Source organism: Erythrolamprus reginae, chromosome 1 (assembly GCF_031021105.1).
Source record: "Erythrolamprus reginae isolate rEryReg1 chromosome 1, rEryReg1.hap1, whole genome shotgun sequence".
NCBI classification, from domain to species: domain Eukaryota; kingdom Metazoa; phylum Chordata; class Lepidosauria; order Squamata; family Dipsadidae; genus Erythrolamprus; species Erythrolamprus reginae.
In genome coordinates, this window is record NC_091950.1 from 257123706 (window position 1) to 257148425 (window position 24720).

The 24720-nt window shown below is 40.2% G+C and overlaps 1 protein-coding gene across 3 annotated transcripts in view; it reads right to left on the reverse strand.

Annotated features, from left to right (window-relative positions):
• Positions 1-24197, reverse strand: part of LPIN1 (lipin 1) — a 63349-nt gene extending 39152 nt beyond the window's left edge. Inside the window, exons 1-6 of one of the 3 annotated variants that reach the window (XM_070732870.1) lie at positions 24142-24197; positions 9458-9658; positions 5722-5817; positions 4057-4388; positions 2369-2473; positions 1438-1545 (exon numbers count right to left, since the gene is read on the reverse strand). In XM_070732870.1, coding sequence (XP_070588971.1) covers positions 1438-1545; positions 2369-2473; positions 4057-4388; positions 5722-5817; positions 9458-9649 — 833 coding nt within the window. In that variant the 5' untranslated portion in view covers positions 9650-9658; positions 24142-24197. Of the gene's footprint in view, positions 1-1437; positions 1546-2368; positions 2474-4056; positions 4389-5721; positions 5818-9457; positions 9659-21782; positions 22187-24141 lie in introns of those variants that run through there. The other 2 variants (XM_070732868.1, XM_070732871.1) reach the window with 2 other exon arrangements.
• Between the last annotated feature and the right edge of the window lie 523 nt (positions 24198-24720).

A 24720-nucleotide genomic window follows, 5' to 3' on the forward strand; every position in this document is an offset into this window, starting at 1 on the left:
TGGATAAGCAGCTTGTGTACGTATATGAACCTGATGCAATAACAAAGGATAAAGAAAACTATTCAGAGAGTTGATGAGCGGTTGCTCTCAAATGTCACCCTGATAAGAAACTCAACAACTACAGAAATGGAAGTATAATTCCCCCCCCCCCATCAGACACAGGCCAAAAAAAAAAAAATTAAATGCACAAGCTAAATGCTCTCTGAAGGAAGGAAGTTGTGAATCTATAAAAGCACACCAGCTGGTGAGTGTTAAAGGAAACCCCAAGCCGCAGACCTTGTGACAGAGGCTGTCAACTCGTGTACAGATTTCCCACGCCCCAAAAGGCATGTAAGCCATTAACAAGGGGACTGATAATCCCCTGTGGATTTTATTTTTATTTATTTCATTTTGTCAAGTATGTATTGGTACTATACATAGATAAAACACTGTTTATATACATGAGATGGGTACTAATAAGAGGGAAACATTAGGTCAGGAATGGTAGGCACGCTGGTATACTTATGCAGGCCCCTTACTGACCTCTTAGGAATAGGGTGAGGTCAACAGTAGGGTAAAGTTTTGGGGGTTTAGTGACGAAACTACAGAGTCAGATAGTGAGTTCCAGGCATTAACTACTAGGTTGCTGAAGTCATATTTTCTACAGTCAAGTTTGGAGCAGTTCACTTTGAGTTTGTATCTGTTGTGTGCCCATGTATTGTTATGGTTGAAGCTGAGGTAGTCATTGACAGGAAGGATGTTGTAGCAGATGATTTTATGAGCCCAAATCCTTGTGTTGTCCAGTATGATACTATATAAAATATAGTAAGATTAGAAAAATAGAACATCAAATTGATTGGGCAACACTGAGGAAATCTTCTGACTTACTACCCTCTTCTCCGCTAGTACAGAGGGCTGGACTAAGCAATCAGATTCAGGAACCTGGAGTTTACAAACCCAACTTTGGAAAGGCAGAAAAACCAAGAACGTAAGGCAATAATCAATAAATTCTAGGCAAAGTAAAAGGAAGGATATTATTTTAAAAAAAAATCTGAAGAAAGAAAAAGGAGTCAAAAACGAGTACCATGAGATCTATGGGATGGATGGATGGATGGATGGATGGATGGATGGATGGATATGGATGGAGGGATGGATGGAGGGAGGGATGGATATGGATATGGATATGGATGGATGGAAGGATGGGTGGTTGGTTGGTTGGGTGGGTGGGTGGGTGGGTGGACAGACGGACGGTCAGACAGACAGACACTTTATGATGAGAGATTTATACTTTTGTACAATCAATACTATGACTTAAAAATCCCATACAATGAACGACTTCCCAGTTTCCTGCCATGAGTTAGTAAACGATAACAGTTTGAAAAGATCCACCAATCCTGTACACTGTTAACAGTATTAAAAAGTTAATCACCAATCCAAAAATGAAATTGGTTGGTCTACCTGTCTGCAGCAGGACAGTGTGAGGTCCGGTCAGGACAAGAACTAGATAAGTTTCCCTCTGGTGGAACAGGGAGATGTTTGGGCCTCCCTATGCAAGTTGTAGGTTTACTGGATAGTATAATATAGCAGGAGGGGAGGGGGGAAAAAGAGAAAGATTAGGCCACATTATCCTGCAATATGTTTCAAATCAACCCATGTTGCTGAGGCTGTCATCTGCCTCTTGGAAAACAACCAAATTAGGTTAAACAAAAGGGAGTTTCTAAATGACAAGCTCCAGAACTGCCTTATGCAAGACACCGGAAGGCAGAAGAGAGTTTAAGAAACCACAAAACCACTCCACACAAATGCTTTAACAAGAAGCTGCAAAACAGCATAGGCACCATTACACTTTGTGGTAACATAATCACCCCAAATCAAGCAACACTCAATCCTGAGGATACATAAAGACTTTGTGTATGTTTATACCAACCGAAAGAACATTATAACTAAAAATGGATACCTAAGGCCAACAGCTTTCTGAAACTAAGCCTAACAAGATAAGAGATCAAACCATTCCTGTTATACATGAAATGTATAGAAAATCTGTATTCTATTAGAAGGGCAAAGCTTGAACGAATCCTTCTCAGCTCCCAACTTAAAAACTGTTCCAAACAATTCATCTTCGCACAGATTTGAAGTGGAAGAAATTTGCTTACACACATTCACATATAACATATAGCTGAGCCCTGAATGTGTGACTGGGACTGGAAGGATTGAACTGGAATTTAAATGGCCGAAATGGAGTTGAAACCAGAAAGAGGGAGATACTCATAGCATTAAGGCCAGAAGCATGAAAAGTCTTGTCCTTTCCGAGTAGGCCTGAAAAGAAAGAATGCATGAAAAGGGTTCAGTGTGGAGGTTATTTGATTTATCCTGGTAACATGCATTGTACCTCTGTCTGGGTGTCCATTCTCCATCTGAGTGATGATGTGCAAGCATATTTATAGACGGAGCCGTCTCGATGTCTTCATCCCTGGACAAATCAGGGACAGATGTTCTGAACATAAAAAAATATACAGAAAAAGAAGGAATTTGTTTTAAATACCCATAACTAGCACTGCATGCAGTATTAGTGGTACAACAAAAACATGTTAAATTAGCACATTTTAAACCCACGGATGCTGTTGTTAAAGATTCTAGATACTTTCAGAACATGTGCAATTTTTTTAAAAAAATGTGTTTTCTAAATTTTCCATAACCACCTGAGCTAGGAATTCTTGGGAAAATCTATTATTACGTTACAACTGATCATATCATACCATATATCATATCTGAAGTTCTTTCCAGATGGACTCTTTAAGATGTTCTAGTAGTCATTCATTACAAATTCAATGGAAAAAAACAGATGGTGTTATTATCTTATTTGCTGGAGTTTTTTATCTTGTTCTCAGTTAATGAGGATACAGTAATTTATTTTGAAAGTGTACAGCAGTATAATGCTTCAAATTTACAAGTGCAACAAAATACAATCAGCTGGGGGGGGGTTGTAAAAAATAGACATTTTGATCATATATGCATGCAATTTTGTATCTGTGCATTTGCTTTGCTTTTCTGGTCAGTATAAATTAAGTGTTCTGCCTAGTCACATCTGTGTGAGTGTGAGTGTGTGTGTGTGTGTAGGGAGGGAGGGAGGGGGAGGGAGGGAAGGAGGGACTAATTCTGAAGAAACATGGATCAAGCAACTATGTTCTGCCTATTCACATCTATATGCAAATATATATTTTATATACATATAGTCATCTACTGTTCGCCAGGCACAATATTTTTACACATTCATCAGCTTTATATCATCTCAAGAATCCCTTTACTCAAGACATTTTTGCAAATATTAGTTAGTTGTACTATTTTTTACTATATACTATTTTTTACTATTGTTGTGAGCCGCCCCGAGTCTGCAGAGAGGGGCGGCATATAAATCCAATAAATCTAATCTAATCTAATCTAGTTCCCTTCACTGTTACAAAACATTAATTTCAAAAACCAGATCCAGATTTTGGAATGTTTTAAAACTTCGGGCTATTTTTTTTTAATGCCTATATGGATGGATGAAATATATTTGTGCATTTGGACAGGAAAATATTGTTCCCTTTATTTTTTTTTTCACGATTGCCTTATTTATTTATTTTTCTTTTCTTGGTTCCATTTTATGAAATAAAGGACAACTAGGAGATTCCTATTGCTAGGAATCTGCTATCGTAATGACAACTAGGAGACATTCCATAGATATAACCTATCTATGAGGAACATTAATGTAGTTACAAAAATCATAGCAACTAATTGTTTGGTTGCTGTGCTGCAAATTCATGTACACACTATTTTAAAAAACAATACAACATAAATTACAGCTTGCATTGAAACATAACCTCTCACTTTTAAACTAAACTTCACAAGGTAACCATAACACTGTAGTCCTGGAACTTTAATCAAATTAAAAACAATAGATTAATATTCTATAGTTCTTGTACTATAAAAAAAGCAGAAGAAAAAAAAGATCTATTTAAAACATTTAAACATTACATTATTGTTTGACTTGAAATTAAAAATTAACACTCTTAATAAATTAACTCTCTCAATTAATACCTGGAAGTAGTATCTAGCAGCTCATTTTCTTCATCGGAACTCATTTCTATAGGGAACATGTTTTCATCTTCAGTAGTATCGGCATTCTCGTCTCTTTTTGAAGTGTCTATTTTATGGGCGGATTTCCTTCTCCTCTTCCTCCTTTTCTTGACAGAACAACTTGCAGTAATGGATTCAGTGGCAGAAGGAGAAGTAGGGATTGGTAACTGTGAAGGACCAGCAGTATCCATGCTCCTTAACCTATCTGCAGAATTTCTCTTCAGCTGTAATTCCATGAGAGTAGTTCCCTCAGTCAAAATGGGCGATGTAGCCAAGTGGTATGGAATTGCCTCCTTAAAGAAAGGAAACACAAGCCTGTTGACACCTGGCATCTGTCAACTCAAATGTAACAATAGTGATTCTACGTGCTCCAAATTCGTTCCGCACCAGTGAATCTTACAAGGCTAGCAGAATATGTGTATGTGAATATAAACATACACCTAAACAGTGTTCCCTCTAATTTTTTGGGGGGGTGGGCGGAAAAGTATAGTGTCTGAGCGGCAGTCCCTTCGGGACTGGGCGGCACAGAAATAATAAATAAACAAACAAACAAACAAAAAACCCACCCTGTTTTGCCTCAGAGAATTTCAAAATAAAATACTGTACTGTGTGTCTATAACAGTGAGCTCATAATAGGGCAACTCTATCAATATCAAAATGCCACTTAAATAGTTGAGCTAGTTTCAAACTAGATTTTGATTTTCTTTCTCTCTTCCTTACTCCCATTCTTTTTCTTTCTCTTTTTCTTCCTCTCTTTTTTCTATCTGTTTCTCTCTCTTCCTCTCTTCCTCTCTCTCTCCTTCCCTCTCACTCTTTCCCTCTCGGCTTCTGGGCAGGTTTGGAAAACTCTTGAGTTGATGATGATTTTTAAGTGAGCGATTGCTCACTGCTCAGCTTAGAGGGAACTATGCACCTAAATATTACAAATGCACGCATATGCAAACATATCCATCCTTTCCAAAAGCCCTCTTGACAAAAGTGGCTAGGTGGCTCAGTAGCCAAGACACTGAGCTTGTCAATCAGAAAGGTCGGCAGTTCAGTGGTTCGAACCCTTAGTATAGATCTCCTGTATTATTGGACTAGATGACCTTCCAATTCTGTTACTGTTAACTAAAAACTCTTCTGGAGGCAAACTCAGAAAAAATGTGCAAGTGAAGAAACCATTTCAAATTTAAGAGCTGTGGCTTGCCAGGAATTGAGCCCTAATAATCTTTGATAATAAATGCTAACCACTTTGCAAACTTGGAAAAAATTAATAATTTAATGTATTGATCATATGCATACATTATATACTATGATAGCTTTTCTCTGCTAATAGCTAATCCATAACTAGAGAAAATGGGGGAAAGCCCTCATTTTCTTCTATAATGTCTAGCCACTACCTGACATAGTCCTCTGAAATAATTTGAAGAATGTGATCGTATGAACTAATGGCTATTTTAGTAATAAATCTAGTCCTATATAACAAATAAAGTGATGAGAAAAAAAGATTAATATATTAGATAATCCTACCACAACTGATTTTTAAAAAACAAACAGCAATCCCTTGTTTTGTTATTGATTTCTGTGTTCCCTTGCACACTATAAAATATGACAAACAAAATACATATGCCAGGCTGATCTCACCTCTTTGCCATCTGTTTCCTCTACAAAAAATGCTTCTCCATTGTCTCCTAATTTCATGTGCAAATCCACAGATTCTCCATTAATTTCTATGTCAACCTTGAGAGAGGCAGAATACAAAAGATATAGAGTTTAAAAAATACCCTCAAGAAAACATGACATGTTCATTCCTTAAGTTGAAAGAACTTTTTTCCCATTTTACAGCAACAAGAGAGGGGCGGCATACAAATCTAGTAAATAAATAAATGGTTAAAGCACTTCATATTACATCAGCAATTTCTATTAAGACTGATTATGCCTTTAAAAATGAGAAAAAATGAGGCTGCCTTAAGTTCTGTGAAAGACTCATATATAATAATGTCTGCATCCAGAATTTCCCATATAGTATTAGCAGTGAAGGGCTACCAAACTTTTTACTACCACGCTGTGGGCGTGGCTTATGCAGGACACCCTGCATTTTCTTTCAAATCTTTCAGTGCAAATTGGGTGCTCTGGGGTGGAGCTCCATTTTCGCTACCACACTGCATCCCCATCCCACCCCGTCCGGGCAGCAGCCCACCCCTGATTATTAGTCATTATACTACACCAAGTAACATTAGCAGTGAAGACCATAATCTAGCAAAAATTAAGAGCTATTTACGTATCCCAGATGACATCTAATTTAAGAATCTTTTAAATCTCACTTGTTTCAATATAAGTTCTGAAGTATGTGGTTAAAACCACATTATATAAAGTTCATAAAAGAGCTTAAAGCAGTCATTTAACAGGGGATGGGCTGAGGTGCGTAACTAAATAAGCTTTCATTGCTTGAAAGGTGATGAAAGCCCTTATGCGCAACAAATGATTCCTGAGTAGACAATCAGTCTGACTCACAGCAGTTATAACTCACATAGTTCTATCACTTGCTGAAAATGTTGATGACTTTTCTTCAAGAAATCCCCAGACAATGTCTCTTTATTTGGACTCATTGTTATTTGATTTCCTACAAGTGTTATAGTGTAGGAGGATCAACTACATTTTAAAAAAAGATTAAATGATCATTATAGAATTCTTTATTCTTTATTGGCCAAGCATGATTGGACACACAAGCAATTTGTCTTTGGTGCCTATGTTCTCAGTGTACATAAAAAGAAAAGATACGTTTGTCAATAATCATAAGGTACAACACTTAATGATTGCCATGTGATACAAATAAGCAATCAGGAAACAATCAATATTAAAATGTCCAACGATACTTCACCAGAAGAGCCCTTCACTCCTCCACTTGAAACAGAATACCCTATGAAAGCAGACTATCAATCCTTGGTCTTGAAAGCTTAGAACTACGACGCCTAAAACACGATCTACGTATTGCCCACAAGATCATATGCTGCAACGTTCTACCTGTCAATGACTACTTCAGCTTCACTCACAACAATACAAGAGCACGCAACAGATTCAAACTTAATATTAACCGCTCCAAACTTGACTGTAAAAAATATGACTTCAGCAATCGAGTTTTCGAAGCATGGAACTCATTACCTGACTCAGTAGTGTCAACCCCTAACCCCCAACATTTTTCCTTTAGACTATCCACGATTGACCTCTCCAGGTTCCTTAGAGGTCAGTAAGGGGCGTGCATAAGTGCACCAGTGTGCCTTCCGTCCCCTGTCCAATTGTCTCTCCTTATCTCATTTATCTTTTCTTCCTTTCAAATGTGTTCACCTATACTTTTATATCTTTTCTTCTATTTGTTTCTTTAGTTATATTACTACATATCTATTCTCTTCAATGTGTATTATGTATTGGACTAAATAAATAAATAAAAATAATGTAAATCGTAAGGATACAAGCAACAGGTTATAGTCATACAGTCATAAGTGGGAGGAGGTGGGTGATAGGAACGATGAGAAGACTAATAGTAATAGTAGTGCAGCCTTAGTGAATAGTGAGTGAATTATTTGTTTTGGTTGGAATATTCATGAGCTGGAAAAGTCAGGTGGTAGCTCAGTCAGCCAATGAGAGTGAAGTGCTACTGAGCAATGTCCAAAGAACTAAGCTTGGAGCTGGGTGTGTTCTCCAGTCTCAGCCTGTCTATGTAAAGTCTTGTGGTATGATATCTATAACAACTGTACTCTCAACTTACTGTAAAGAAGCATGTATAGTACTGTAAATATTTTGATATACCGGTAATCATAAAGAAGTTATTTGAATCAGCTAAATGCTGTCGGTTGTGAAAGCTTCTGATTTATTTTCTTCAACAGAGATAAAATTATTTGATAGTTTAGCAGAGTGATGCCGTTCAGGGAAAAATTGTTCTTGTGTGTAGTTGTCTTTGGTGTACAATGCCCTATAGAGTCGTTTTGAGGATAGGAGTTGAAACTATTTATGTCCATGATGTCAGGGGTCAGTAAATATTTAATTGCCCTCTTTTTGACTTGTGCTGTATACAGGTCCTCAATAGAAGGCAAGTTGGCAGTAATTGTTTTTTCTGCTGTCAGACACGCACCCGAGCTCTTCACCAGACTGCCATAAACTAGGATGAGAAGCTGCTATTTATGGCTGCAGCTATCATTTCCTTTGGGAAGGAAATGAATTAGGAAAGTGGTGGCAGAATCCCTACTGAGATTCTCAGTCATCCAGGTCATGGTTATTCCAAAGGTGCTTTTTTAAAAGGCAACTGGACTTGGTTTTTTCCTTGAAGACAATTCATTTCTCATCCAAGAAATTTCTTAGATGAGAAGCAAAACGTCTTCAAGAAACAACTCCAGTTGCCTATTTAAAAAGCACCTTTGGGCTGAAAGAAAAGGTATGTGGGCTGCAGGGGTGGATTGCTCTTATTATTACTATTATTATTATTATTATTATTATTATTATTATTTATTAGATTTGTATGCCGCCCCTCTCCGCAGACTCGGGGCGGCTCACAGCAGTGACAAAAACAATATATGCAATAACAAATCTAATATTAAAATCTAAAATAATAATTTTAACATTAAAAACCCTAAAAAAAAACCTTATATAAAAGCATACACACAAACATTCCATAAATAAAATTACATAGGCAAGGGGAGATGTCTCAGTTCCCCCATGCCTGACGGCAGAGGTGGGTTTTAAGAAGTTTATGAAAGGCAAGGAGGGTGGGGGCAGTCCTGATCTCCGGGGGGGAGCTGGTTCCATAGGGTCGGGGCCGCCACAAAGAAGGCTCTTCCCCTGGGTCCCGCCAGATGACATTGTTTAGTCGACGGGACCCGGAGAAGGCCAACTCTGTGGGACCTAACCGGTCGCTGGGATTCGTACGGCAGAAGGCGGTCTCGCAGATATTCTGGTCCGGTGCCATGAAGGGCTTTATAGGTCATAACCCATACTTAGAATTGTGACCGGAAACTGATCAGCAACCAATGCAGGGGTTGCTACAGGCATGCTGCATGCGCAGCTTGGGTTGACTTGTGTGCGCACACGCTAGGCACACATACGTACATCCCCAGCATGATTTTGGGGACGCGCATGCACTGGGATTTCAGTAATTTTTTGCTTTTGCGCATGCACAGAAGCAAAAAGTACAAAACATTAAAGAAAAAAGTTGGTGGAGCCCAGAGGATTGACACCGGAGCGCTCGAGTGCAAATTGCGCAATCAGACAGGCCCTACCTTTACGCAGTCACCTACCGCACCGGTAGCAACCCATGCCTGGTGGGCTGACAGTCAGCATCTTACCAATTTAACAAATGCAAGTCAAGCTGAAGCTTTTTGTTCCTTACCACTTTTTCCTTAGAACGTAGCACTCCCATCTTTCCAAAGCGTACGTGAAAAGGTGAACACTGGAGGTTTCCATTAGGCTGGCGGACAACAATGATATCAATGCATCCAGACAATGTGGCCGGATTTAATCCTTTATAGAGCTCCTTCACTGTCACAAAGACTTGCCCTGCTAACTGTCCAACGTAATTCATGGTTTGTGCCTGGAGATGAAAAACAGAAGAAAATTATCATTAGATGATTGCTGGTTTGCATCCTTACAACAGCTGCAGGAAACACCTACAAAGCCCAAGCAATTCTGCAAAAGAGCAGGAGAGCAAATAATTCTTTGCATTTTAAAATATCAGTCTTCAGTAGAATTTACCACATTTCTTCAGCCAATATTTAATCAAATAAAGGATATAACTTGGCCTTCAAAGACAATGAGGGGGTAAAAATGATACTGCAATAATAATAATTATTATTATTATTATTATAATAATAATAATTATTATTATTATTGTTGTTGTTGTTGTTGTTGCTGTTGTTGTTGTTGTTGTTATTATTATTATTATTTTTTAATTGGATTTGTATGCCGCCCCTCTCTGTAGACTCGGGGCGGCTAAGAACAATGATAAAAACAGCATGTGACAATCCAATAATAAAACAACTAAAAACCCTTATTATAAAACCAAACATACACACAGACATACCATGCATAACTTGTAATGGCCTAGGGGGAAAGAATATCTCAACTCCCCCATGCCTGGCGGTATTAATGAGTCTTGAGTAGTAATAAAACTTGAGCCCTCATATTCTTGGATCCAAACACCTGCATTTATCTCTGATTTCATTCTCAGGTTCATGCTATTGTGAACTTATTTATTCATTTGATGCATGCCTATTGCAAACGAGATGCCGATAAGAAATATAATTATACTTCTGAAATGTGTGGTAACCAACCTATAAACCACCCTACTACTCAACTGAAAGCATTTTGCTTGCTATCAAACATTGCACATTAACTGTATTACAAATTCCTGTATGGCCTTATAGGAGTCTAGCCAATGACATGGAACATGTCTCCAGGTACGAAGGAAGAGGAGAGCCATCAAAGATGAGAAGGCAGGAATAATATGAGCAGATTAATAATGCCTACCACATTTTTTTTCGGTGCTGTTTTAAACAGCAGGAAACAGCACCCCGGAGTCTCAGAGGTAGAATCCCTCACAGAATAAGCAAAAGAACAATCTAGAAAAGCTTAGATTGAAAAGGTCATACACCAATAGATCCCTCCAGATTCCATCATCAGGCACCCACAATACTGTTTGATAACTCTTGGGGATATTTGGGGTAATAAAAAAATGGCAAAAGTGGTTTCTTAAGGCTGGCAATATTTTAAAATTTTTCAAAACCCTGAAAAACTCTTGAGAATTGAACTAATTTTTTCTCATAAGGCATTAAGAGGCAAAATTGGTGATTTTCCCCTTAAAATTCTGCCCAAGCCAGAAAGACCTGCTTCAGTGATCTCATATCATTGCCAGCTAGTTCTCTTCGGGCTAAAAATGTTTCTTTATCCTTTGGAGTACCTGAGTTTGTCCTACTTCTAATGAACAAAATGTTTAGTTAGGCCTTTAAATCAATGTGTTGTAAATATCAAACTTGAATTCAAAGTTCTACTGAATTTTGGACAAGCATGAGCAGCCATATTTCTCAGTCTAACATAGTACCATTGTGAGTGGGATAATATTCATCAATGCTGCTTATGATTCCTTTCTGGAGAAAGAGTGACACACAAAAACAAACATCCCCTTAGCCTTTCTCTGACATAATAACTGAGATAGTTGCTACTCTTTATAAATGTGCTTGAAAGTCTCCTCTTTAAATCAGTGGGGCAACATTTAAGATATATGGACTTCAATTCCCAGAATTCCTCAGTCAGCATGTTCAGCAGGAGTGAAATGCTCCCTGTCAGTCATCGACAGCATGAGGCCCCGCCCACCCGTGCGGATGCTGCCATTTAGGTTCTTTTATTCTCTGGGCGTGCGCAAAGCATTCTGTGCATGCGCAGAGGGTAAAAGAACCCAAATGGTGGCATCTGGGTAGGTGGGCAGAGCCTCGCCCTGCCTTCGCGACCAGCTGTCCAATGACTAACAGGCACAAGCAAACAGGGAGCATTTGACCCCGATGTACAGTACTGTACTGTAAGGTAGATCTCCATGCTGAAAACAACTAACGGGACTCTTTCATCTAGCAAGGCAAAATCCCGCCAAGAATATATTTTGCAGGACATAACAGCTTACATAAAACAAGTTGTTGTAGCCAAACTGTGAAACCATTTGTGAAAGAATTCCAGTGACTGCAAGCTCTGCTTATTCAACAATGTTCAGTTTCTTGTACTGTTTGCTCCTGCCTGCTCTACACACAAGCCTAAAAGCAATTGTCCTTTTTTGTTGGGCAGAAAATGTACTTGCTCCTTGTTTTGGTAGCAGCCTGTTCTTTTGCATTTATGTACAACTGTGTCAAAACAATTTCTCACAACAACCAAAATCAGTGATGATGGGATTACCAGAAAGGAGCAGAAAGAGTTGTGACTATCTTACCAAAAGGATTAGAAGAAGGAAGGGCAGAGGGTAAATCAGGACCTATTGACTGATGCAATCTACAGTAGATCAGACAAAGCAGGAGTTGTTTAAACTGATTTATAATAGCAATAATTCAAAATTTGTCTGTTAACTTCATTCTCAGATTGTTAATCAAAAATGCCTGGGAGAAAACCAAGAGTAGGTTTTGATTGAAATGATGTATAAATTTGATTCTCTTATGTTTCACAAATTCTTGGGCTAATCACATGCTCAAAAGCTGCTTTTTCTTCCATTTGCACCATATATCCAGCTGCTGCAAACAAGAAACAAGTATAAACTGGATTCCAAAAACTGCAGAGCATTGGCACAGCGGGTGACAATAACAGAGATCAACTGGAAAAGCCCTCCAGGGCAAGAAAGGAGGTTTCTTTCATATCATTCAAAACAGACAGGGAGAGCCAGCGGGGGGGGGGGGGAGAAACAGTGGAACAGCTATCTTCAGCCACAAAGCTATCGTTAGTGATTTCCACTTTTTCTCTTCGGCATGACCTCTTCTGCCACCACCCCAAGCCAGGATGCAGCAAAAAAACATCCTGCCAAGCCATTGTCAAACGTCTCAAAGCCAGGCCTTCTACAATATTAAGAACCAGGAAATAGGCTGAAAGAACAGAGAAGCATTCTAAAACCACAATCTACTGAAGAGCTCCTATGTTTCTACCATAGCGTTCTTGACTACAGAAAGCTCCTGAAGCAGCACAAAAAGTAGACTCCCCAAATACTGAATATTGCTACTTGAGAGGACTAACAAGATGGCAATTTTCCTTCCTCAGATTCAAGTACAAAAGATGACTAGAATGATTGAGGAACCCTTTCCGATAACTCGCGTTCACATCCACCTAGGACACTACCTGAGAGAGAAGAAGGGAAAAGAAAGCTTATTATTTGGTACCATGTCTTGTAACTGCAACTGAGACCAGAATTTATGTTGCTAAGTAAGGTGGTTGTCTTACAACCTTTTTGACATAGTTGTTAAGTAAATCACTACAATATTGAAGTTGAATCATGTAAATATTGTTTAGCATGCACCTGAATTTTGACCATGTGACCGGGGAGAATGCTGCAATGATTGTAAGGCGATCGTTGATTTACAAATGATTTGCAAATCTTTTTTTTCAGTGTTATTGGAATTTTGAAAAGTTGCCAAACAAATACAGTGATACCACGTCTTACAAACCCCTCGTCATGCAAACTTTTTGAGATACAAACCCGGGGTTTAAGATTTTTTTTGCCTCTTCTTACAAACTATTTTCACCTTACAAACCCACTGCCACCGCTGGGATGCCCCACCCCCAAACTTCCGTTGCCAGAGAAGTGCCCATTTTTGCACTGCTGGGATTCCCCTGAGGCTCCCCTCCATGGGAGCCACCTCCGGGCTTCCATGTTTTTGTGATGTTGCAGGGAAATCCCAGCAGTGGAATCCCAGCAGCGCAAAAATGGGTGCTTCGCTGGCAACAGAAATCCGGAGGTGGGGTTTTCCAGCGAGGGAAGCCTCAGTGAAATCGCAGCATCACAAAAACACAGAGGTCCGGAGGTGAGGTTTTGAGGACTTCGGTGTTTTTGCGATGCTGCGATTTCACTGATGCTCCCTTCGCTGGGAAACCCCACCTCCGGACTTCCATTGCCAGCGAAGCGCTCGTTTTTGCGCTGGTGGGATTCCCCTGGTGGGATTCCCCTGCAGCATCGCAAAAACACAGAAGTCTGGAGGTGGGGTTTCCCATGGAGGGGAGCCTCAAGGGAATCCCAGCAGCGCAAAAACGGGCGCTTCGGCTGGCAAAAGGTGTGAATTTTGGGCTTGCACTCATTAATTGCTTTTCCATTGATTCCTATGGGAAACATTGTTTTGTCTTACAAACATTTCAACTTAAGAACCTTGTCCCGGAACCAATTAAGATTGTAAGACAAGGTATCATTGTAGTTGTAAACTGAGGACTACCACTACCCCAGAATACTAAAAGAATTAAATTAAAATAGATTACAGCATTTTCAACGTGAACAATCCCATATAACACTGATGGTGAACCTCTGATATGTGTGCCACTGGTGCCGCGCACAGCCATATTGGAAGGCATGTGAGACGTTACCCTATGTCAGCTCCAGCTGATTTTCAGCCTTGAGAAGGCCATTTCCCAAGGCTGAAAAGTGCGAAAAATAGCACAATGGGCAAACCGGAAGTCCATTTTTCTGAACTTCTGGTTTCTCGTTGGCTGTTTTTTCACCATCCCAGGCTTCAGTTAGGTCTGTATGCATGGGCAGGGATGGGGGAATTGTGTGCAGGCGCAGTGGGGGATGTGAATGTGGGGGTGGAGGAAATGGGTGTGGGCACATGCACACATGCTAGCACACGCACACACACCCTTTTTGGCATGTGAACCAAAAAAGGTTTACCATCACTGCCATAGAACATATGATGCACACAACAACTAGAAAGGAGGAGAAGAGTGAGGTACTGTACAATAAATTAATTGTCAAATTGGCAGCATTAAACACTGAATTATAAATAGATAAAACATGTTGGAATATCATCTCCTGTACTCCTCCACTTTTCATGGTATGGCTGGGATGTCCTAAGAAGTCTATCTTATGAAACTGGGCATAGATTTAGCCTCGTGGGCAGAAGCAAGAGTGGTCAAAACTGGAAACAAGCCATCTGTGCTTGCCTTTTATTTCCTTTCTCCATTTTCTTTCCACAAAATCAATACTGCTTGAATAGGAAGTGCTATACAAACCTATGAAATGGCATTTTCCCATACTTTGCCGACAGATGATAAACTATAAAGCTATTAAGTAGAGAAAGATGTGAAGAAGAGGGGATACCATTTCATTTTGGTCACAACTTGGATAAGAATTTTCAGAACAATGATTGAAAGATTTCTGGAAAGAATCCTCAACTGAATCATTCAACTTAGAGAGCTGAAAACAGGTTATTAGAAAAGTTTTATTACTGAAATGCAACCCGTTATCTCTAGTGGGTATCGTTATTAAAACAAGTAAAAAAGACCACAAGCATGACTTAGTCTTTAATATCTGAGTATAATATGAAAAGCGAGAGCGTTCTTGACAGTACTGTATTGAACGCCTCCAGTTCTTCCAATTTGATAAAATGAAAACCAACTGGATACAATTTCAGTTTCAGATTCAGATTTCTCTTTTATGGCTTCCTGCTTTCACATATTTTAGAAGAAACATCATAGGGTAATCAGAAAAATATTACAAAACGTATCTACAAAGAGTTCCTGAATTTAATAACTGCCTTCAAACCAGTTTATATCTTTATTTAAAAACCTAACACACTGGGAATCTAAATAATACAATGCACTAAAAGCTAAACAAACAGAACCCCTAACGAAATTGTACAACAGAGACTGAAAGACATCAAAAGATGTCTTTCAGCTGTCAAAAATGAAGATTGAAACCAACTTGTATACAACTAAATAAAATATGCTACTCACTTCAAAGAGTTGCAGTGGGATAAAAAGTAAAGCTACTTTTGAAAAGTGGCAGAGTCAAGTGGATAATATATTGGAAAATACATGGATCTACCTTGCAAAACTGCTAATTCATAAATAAATCAAACTCTTTTCTAACTACTATATTGTATTATTCACAGAAACGGCAGCAGATATTAGTCTCATGAAGAAGCCTATTTTTTTTTAATATCCTGTTTACTAAATCCTGTAACTAAACAGCATGGATTTGAATCTGCCGAAGATCTGCATGAAAATTACAGTAATACCTTGTCTTACAAACTTAATTGGTTTCCGGAGGAGTTCATAAGGCGAAAAGTTCGTAAGATGAAATATTGTTTCCCATAGGAAACAATGTAAAATGAATTAATGCGTGCAAGAAAAATAAACGCAAAAAACCGCCGCCGCCCGTCTGTCACCTTTTGAAGCAGCCGGGCGCTTCTCAGCGTTTTCCCAATGCCGAACCTGGAAGTTCGGCAAAACTTCGTGTTCGGGTGGCCGCTGAGAAGCCCCGCCGCCCGTCTGTCACCTTTTGAAACAGCCGGGGGGCTTCTCGGCGTTCTCCCGAACCCGAACGCCAAACCCAAACTTTTGCCGAACTTCCGGGTTCGGCGTTCGGGAGGCCGCCGAGAAGCCCCGCCGTCCGGCTGTCGCCTTTTGAAACAGCCAGGGGGCTTCTAGGCGTTCTCCCAAACGCCGAACCCGAAAGTTCAGCAAAAGTTCGGGTTCAGGAGGATGCGGAGAAGCCCCGCCACCCGGCTTTTAGCTTTTCAAAAGAGTCGCGGAGCTGTCAGGCCAGTCGGGAGGTTTCAAAAGGCAACAGCCGGGCGGCGGGCTTCTCGGCGGCCACCCAAACCCGAACTTTTGCTGAACTTCCGGGTTCGGCGTTCCAGCGGCAGGTTCGTAAGACGGAAAAAGTTTGGAAGAAGAGGCAAAAAATTTCCGAACCCCGGGTTCGTATCTCGGATTGTTCGTATGGCGAGGGGTTCGTATCACGAGGTACCACTGTACATACTTTACTACAGATGTATTCAGGTAGTCCTAGATTTATGACTGTTTGTTTAATGACAGTTTCAAGTTACAATTTACATCTCCAGAACTACTTAAACATGTTTTCAGAATTATGACAGTTGCATAGACCGCCGGGGTCATGTGATCGCATTTAAGGCACATAGCAACTGGCTCCTACACTCATGACCATGATTTGGTATGGTTTTTCTCCGTTTCTGGTGTTTGGCAAAAAACAGACATTGGGGAAAGTGGATTCACTTAATGGCGGCTGTGTTTGCTTAATGACTGCCGTGGTCACCTAATAACTATCATAAGAACAATTGTAACTTTGAATCTGGCCACATAATGCCTTGACTTACAACCACAATGATTTATAATCCTTGAGGGAGGGAGACCCAAAATCTAATTCTTAAATAGGAATAAGTACTATTTGGGGTGTGGGGAACTACAGCACTAGTTGTCTTCTGTCTAATTTCTAGCGTTGACCACCTAGAACAGTGATAGCGAACCTTTTTTTGTTTGTATGCCAAAAGGGGGGGTGTGGGCATGCTAGCACGCATTCATGTGCCCACCCCTTCCCTCCGCCCCACATACGTAGCTCCCCCGTGCTGCCCTCCACACATGCACACAGGCCTTTCTGAAGCCCTGGAGGCCGTGGTGGGTTCCTACCGGTGTGGTCCAGAGACCCGTAGCAGTCGGAACCCACTGATGATGCAATTTTTGGCAATTTCCCCAAAAATACTATTCAGTTTAAGGTCTATTCATTCATTTTGAATGAATGAATGAATGAATGAATGAATGAATCTATCTATCTATCTATCTATCTATCTATCTATCTATCTATCTATCTATCTATCTATCTATTTATTTATTGGATTTGTATGCCGCTCCTCTCCTTAGACTCAGGGTGGCTAACAACAGTGATAAATACAGCATATAACAATCCAATACTAAAACAACTAAAAAACCCTTATTATAAAACCAAACATATATACAAACATACCATGCATAAATTGTAAAGGCCTAGGGGGAAAGAATATCTCAATTCCCCCATGCCTGACGGCAAAGGTGGGTTTTAAGAAGCTTACCAAAGGCAAGGATGGTGGGGGCAATTGTAATCTCTGGGGGGAGTTGGTTCCAGAGGGCCGGGACCACCACAGAGAAGGCTCTTCCCCTGGGCCCCGCCAAACGACATTGTTTAGTTGACGGGACCCGGAGAAGGCCCACTCTGTGGGACCTAACTGGTTGCTGGGATTCGTGCAGCAGAAGGCGGTCCCTGAGATAATCTGGTCCAGTGCCATGAAGGGCTTTATAAGTCATAACCAACCCTTTGAATTGTGACCGGAAACTGATCGGCAACCAATGCAGACTGCGGAGTGTTGGTGTAACATGGGCATATTTAGGAAAGCCCATGATTGCTCTCGCAGCTGCATTCTGCATGATCTGAAGTTTCCCAACACTTTTCAAAGGTAGCCCCATGTAGAGAGCATTACAGTAGTCGAGCCTCGAGGTGATGAGGGCATGAATGACTGTGAGCAGTGACTCCCGGTCCAAATAGGGCTGGTGCACCAGGAGAACCTGGGCAAACGCCCCCCTCGCCACAGCTGAAAGATATTTCTCTAATGTGAGCTGTGGATCGAGGAGGACGCCCAAGTTGCGGACCTTCTCTGAGGGGATCAATGACTCCCCCCCCAGGGTAATGGACGGACCGATAGAATTGTCCTTGGGAGGCAAAACCCACAGCCACTCCGTCTTATCAGGGTTGAGTTTGAGTCTGTTGACACCCATCCAGACCCCAACAGCCTCCAGGCACCGGCACATCACTGACTGGACAAGGGGCGGAGATGCATACTGATGATACCTCACCCCATGCCCTTGGAGGTTTGCCATCATGGATCTAGGAATTCATCCATTTTTATTGCTGAGTCAATATCCTTTTAACTTCCATGACCACCAAGCTCTGGATAAGGAGATAAGCCTTGTCTTAAAAAGCATAACTCATGGAATAACCACCAAGAAGAAACTCTTTTCCTTTACCCTTTTACCACATCCACTTTTCTAACATCTTCGATCAGTATAAGTAAGCATTGTTTTACAGCTTTTAAAGTTCAGCGCCCAAGAAAGTCAGGTTTTTCCATCAGGTTCTAAAGAACCCTCAGCAGAAAATTGGAGGATCCCTAAAGTTTACAGCATAGAATAGCTTTGAGAATAACTGAATATTTCAGCTACAACAATGTAGTCTTGACAAAAAAAATAAACCTGATCACTTCTATGTTGACCCACTTTTCAAAATAACGTAACCTACCAAACCTGAACAGCCTGGTTAAATACTTAATCTTTGTTTATGGAAGAAAAGTAAATGCTAATGTGTACAGGCATGCTTTGGACTGCTATCATTACCAATTCCCCTACTGCTTCTACTAGAATTGGAAAAATATTTTGTTCTGTTTAATTGCACAAAGGAGGCTTGAAGATCAAGGGTTCCAAAAAAGAAGAATTGCAAATGCACTGAAAGTGGAAATTTAATACACAGTTCCATTGTTGTTGATAAAGTGTCCCCAGGAATGCTTTAAAAGTCCACCCAGGGAACTAGCTATGAGAATCTCTATTTAGAATAGAAATTTACCTTCTGGGTCTGAAAGCCCTTTGCAAAAATGATGGGTAGGTTTCAGGCTTGACCTGAATCATCCCACTGATGCTGATGAAATCAAATGTAAACTATTACTGAATCATAGCTATTGAGAGAGTGAATGACTGCATCTCATCACATCTCATCTAGAATTATATTGCTCACACAATCAATAAGCCGGATATTTAGACTGTATTTGACATTTTAATCACTTATGAACTCCTTCCCAAGAATTTGGGATAGGAAGAGGTAATTTTTATTAGTAGTAAAGTGGTATTTTAAACAAATATATGTTTTGTAACTATCTCTAACTAGATACCTTTCAATTACGTATCTGGAGACTATAGTTCCTAAAATTCCCCATCCTACAAACCATTTTGAAGTCCCAAAACCACTTAGGGGGTTTGATTTGTGTTCGACTTCCTGCTTTGAGGAAAGACACGTGTGGCCCAACTGCAGAGTTTTAAAAAGCTATGAATTTTAGTTTCAAAATGTGCTTTGATATTAAGGCTATAATTAAAAGCATGCTTTCTTTTTAACCTTAAATTTAATGGACTTACTGGGCATCACAAAAGAAACATGATCTGTGTGGGTGCCATGTAGCTTTGAGTACAAAACTTACACTTAATAATACTTAAATCTAATAACTATGGGATTTTGATTATGCTACATCCTATATTTCATTCAAGGGCAACATATATACCCTGTTTCCCCGAAAATAAGTCACCCCCAAAAGTAAGACATAGGAGAGGTTTCGTAAAATTGCCTAATATAAGGCATCCCCCGGAAAGTAAGATGTAGGAGACGTTTTGTTTTGCAGCATTCCCAAACAGAACATAAATAACACTGCTGTCCATAAATTGCATGCCAAAACGCTGCATCAATCAGATTTAAAACACATCCAACCCGCATCCAACATGTGGCTGCATGTTTGGATGCGTTTTTGCTGCAGCAGGATACAGGATACAGTTCATTGGGGAAAAAATAAGACATCCCCTGAAAATAAGACGTAGGATATCTTTGGGAGCAGAAATTAATATAAGACGCTGTCTTATTTTCAGAGAAACACGGTAATACTTCCATTTTAACCCTTACAACAAAACTATTACGAAAGTTATAGACCAATATTCTCCACTGTGCTTTGTGACTGAGCAGAGATATGAAACTCTCAGTAAAATCAAGCACACATGAGGGCTTTAAAATACAAACACCACATAAACATATCATAATGTAGATGCAATGGTTCCCAACCTGGGGGTCAGGACCCCTTTGGGCGTCGAACGACTGTTTCACAGACAAATTTCCCATGGTGTTAGGAACTAAAGCTTCTATTCTGGCACCTTGGAACATACTTTTACAATCTGCCAATCAGTTTAAAGCTCTGTTCGGAGAATTGATGCTAGACTTATGGTTGGTGGTCACCACAGCATGAGAAACTATATTAAGGAATCGCGGCATTAGAAAGATTGAGAACCACCGAAGTCTTCAATTCAAATAACATTGCATGACTTTTTCTTATTATACGCAGGTATATAATCAAGGTGAATTCAGAGTAATGCATAATATGTTAATACAATTTCAATCATCCTAAGAGTTTAGAGTGATTTCCCTAAGCAAAGGAGATTATTCCTATGAAAGAAAAGACACCTTTTCAAAAATGCTATAAGTTTTACAGGCAGAATTCTACTACATTTAATGTTTGCCTGTTGAAATTGCTGGAACAGTTTTAGCTCACGCCCATTCTATCTGGCTATATACCAGAAATGTGAACAACAATACCTTAAGTGGAGACTAAAATGGATTTAATTGTGCTTTCTCGTTCATGCCAATAAAGCCTGGTTTCCCCACAGGAGAGCATTAGGCAATAGGAACATTATTTAGAATGTTAATTGATGTAAATATGTCACAGGGAGATACAGAACTCACTAACACTATTTGAACTACAGTATTGACACAATCTACTTATATCTAAACAGTATCGAAGGACCATTTCGCATCACATCTTAGGCAACTGTGCAGTCAAACACAAAATACTAAGGTACAGGCACAGATATGGAAAGATCCAAAAAAAGTTCAACTCCCTCCAAATCATCGAAAGCATCTAAAACTGCTATCATTTCTTGTCACCTTGAGAAACCAGTAAGTGCTTTCTTATCATCTCAAAACAGCTCTTTGCAGGCAAAAAATGGGTGCATGTAAACTTTACCACAGCCTTGCAAACCTTTTCCTTTTGTTACCACCTTTGCAGTCTATGTTCCCCACAATATGCTTCTTAAATCAACTAGAGAATTCCAGAAAAATACTTGATCCTCCACCCTCTGCAGTGTTTAGTGTGTCACCCGCTAACATTAAAACATACATTACCTTTGGATCCGTATGGTGGTTCAGTATTTTTCCAGAAAGTACTGTATATGAAATGCTTATCCAGTTTAAAAACAAAGAAGCCATAACTTAGACCCAGAGCAAAGCTATACCCTTGCCTTAAGATAAACACCATAGGCATCTTAAGCCGAGAGAGAAATTCAGCATTCTCTGACTTCTTTGACATTTCATCTCCACTATGACCAGCTGCCCAATCTGTCTTCCAGCTATTTCCTACCTTGCGTGATTTCTCTTCTCCACTGTAGAACACATCAGCGATTTCTCCCCGGGAAGCAAAAAAGCCAGCTGTCTCTCCTGCTGCTATCTTACTCCGGAGCAATGAATGACTGCAGGACCAGGCTATAGCAAGGGAGGCACAGTAGCTCAGGGCCAGCCGCTGCTGCGCTTGCTTCTGTGTCTACAGAGGCTACTGCAGGGATGTCAATTCATCTGCACATCACTGCTTGGGACCCGCCCTGGAGGAGGGAGCTAGCAAAAACAGACAGAGGCCAAAGGGGGGAATTAGGGGAATGACTCGAGCTGAGATGACAAAGGAAGATACAGGAGTAAATGGTGGGGCTCTCGTTTAGCTATTCCTTCCTCTCCTGATAGCTCTGCTTTATAGATGTAGGTCAGAGCCCTGAATCACTAAAGAGGGATCTAGAGAATGTACAAACATCATTGGCTGCTGAGACAAGGGAGTTCCATAAAGAAGAGGGAATCAACTATTCTCCAAAGCACCTGAGAGTAGAACAAGAAGCAATGGGTGGAAACTAAACAAGAAGAGAAGCAACTTAGAACTAGGGAGAAATTTCTTGACAATTAGAATAATTAATCAGTGGAACGGTTTGCCTCCAGAAGTTGTGAATGTTCCAAAACTGGATGGTTTTAAGATGTTGGATAACCATTTGTCTGAAATGGTGTATGGTTTCCTCTCTAAGCAGAGGGTTGGACTAGAAGACCTCCAAGGTCCCTTCTGTTATATTATTATTATTATTATTATTATTATTATTATTATTATTATTATTATTATTATTATGCTTGTCATCAGAGTTCTGCAAAACTTGGAAAGCAGTCATATTATTCAAAATTATGAGGGGCCAAAATCACAGAGGTCAATTAATAAGATTAATAAGATTCATTCAAATGGTAAAATTTATTTCAAATAAAGCTCAATTCCAAACAACTCGACAATCAGCAGTAGCTAAAGCGCTTGGCTAGAAACCAGTAGAGTTTGAGTTCCTTAGGGATAAATGGTGGCTGGATGCCTTTGGTCTGGTCATTTTCACACATCAGCCCACAGAGGTGGGCTGCTAAGGTGGAACAGTGACCTGTGGCTCTGAGTGCTAGTGGAGTCCAGCGCAGTTCTGCTACTGCACCTGAGCAGGTAGCAAAATTGCACGCGGACACACAGGTGTGCCTATGTTTCGGCGTGCTGACCTCAAGCCAGTGACAGCCTCCTATTCCAATATTAACCAGATCTAACCCCCTCCTTAGCTTCCCGGCCCTGCGGCACTACTTTCTGGAATAAATTGATTTTTCTATATCTGGCTGGAAATCTTTAAGATAACTTGATGAAATATGCGTTCAAATGATGAAAAAGAAAAAGAATGTCTCCATGAATGGAATTTTTGCCACTGGTTTGAACTGAACTAAGGTATACAAAGTGGCACAAGACACACCATTTGAACAATCTGGTCCATTTCAAATAGTCACAACATCAGCCCTGGACATTCAAATGCATCAGAGTAGAAATACCTGTTTCGGCAATACATATAGTACACAAAAATTAGCCACTTCTTGTATCATTCATGCATACTGTACAATGGACATAATAATGGCCAAGTGTGATCAGGCCAAAATCGCTCCTGTTTTCCAAAATACTAGGTAATTTTGTGCCTGCCAAGAAAAGAAACCCTACTATTTCTAAACAACAGGGTGGTAATCTTGAATACTAAGCTCAGTTTTTATATATACACGTACAAACAGGTCCGTGTAATATTTCAGAATTTCGTTCAATTACAATGAAAATATAATCTTATTTGGTCCTCTTTTTTTCTCCCCATACCTAGCAGCAGCAAAAAAGATTGTTAGTTTTGAATAGAATAGAATAGGAATTCTTTATTGGCCAAGTGTCATTGGATACACAAGCAATTTGTCTTTGATGCATATGCTCTCAATGTACATTAAAGAATGCTGGAAGAATTCACTCCTATTATATTGTATTTTTGTATTTTTTTGGGTTGTGAGCCGCCTAGAGTCCCTAGGGAATTGGGCTGCATACAAATTGAATTAAATAAATTAAATAAATAAATTTCCCCAAAACAGGGCTTCCTGTGACAACGTCCCAATTATTATTTTTTTAAGATTAATACCCTTTTTACATCTCTTTCTTTGCACAACCCTTCTAAATCATGGAAACAGACAAGGCTAGTCAATGGTGAGGCACAAGCCCAACCCTAAGCTGCTTGCACCCTAGGTCTGAGTTTATGCCAGTTTCGCTTTACCCGCACCCACCTAAATTTGCAGGCCCTCTCTGCCAAAGGCGAAGGGGCTCTGAAGAAGAACGAGAGGGCGAAAGGAAAGAGAGAAGCCACCTGATTTTAATTCGGCGGGTCCCGTTCGGCCGTCGGGATCCCCCCCTCGGCAGGGCCCTTTGCTTTTGAAGCCGCTCCGCCCTTGGCCGTTTTGCATTGTGACTCAGCGCCAGGAGGAGGAGAACTGAGGTGATCCCACCGGCCAATCAGAGGGCCCGCCTGGCCTCAGCCGAACACCCAGCCTGGCAGGAAGGAGGCGGCCCGGCGAAATGTGAGTATTTGGGTGGCGCTTTTGGAATGTTGTTTGCCGGAGCCTTCTCAGGCACGTGCCGTGTAAATAGCCTGATCCGGAGAGCGGTGTGAAAAAACATTGCTGGGATCGTCAGAGGCGCTGGCTTTAATGGGCAGGCGGAACCCAGAGGATTTTACACACGCAAACACACACACACACGTACGTTAGAAAACTAGGTGATTTATTAGCCGCCATCATTATCATCATCATCATTATTATTATCATCATCATCATCATCATTATTTTATTCACAAAAGAACAGTAATACACAGCAAACGAGATTTATATGCTGGATTTTGTTTCACAAGTCGAACACTTCCCAAGTGTCTAGGATTGTGATGTATTTT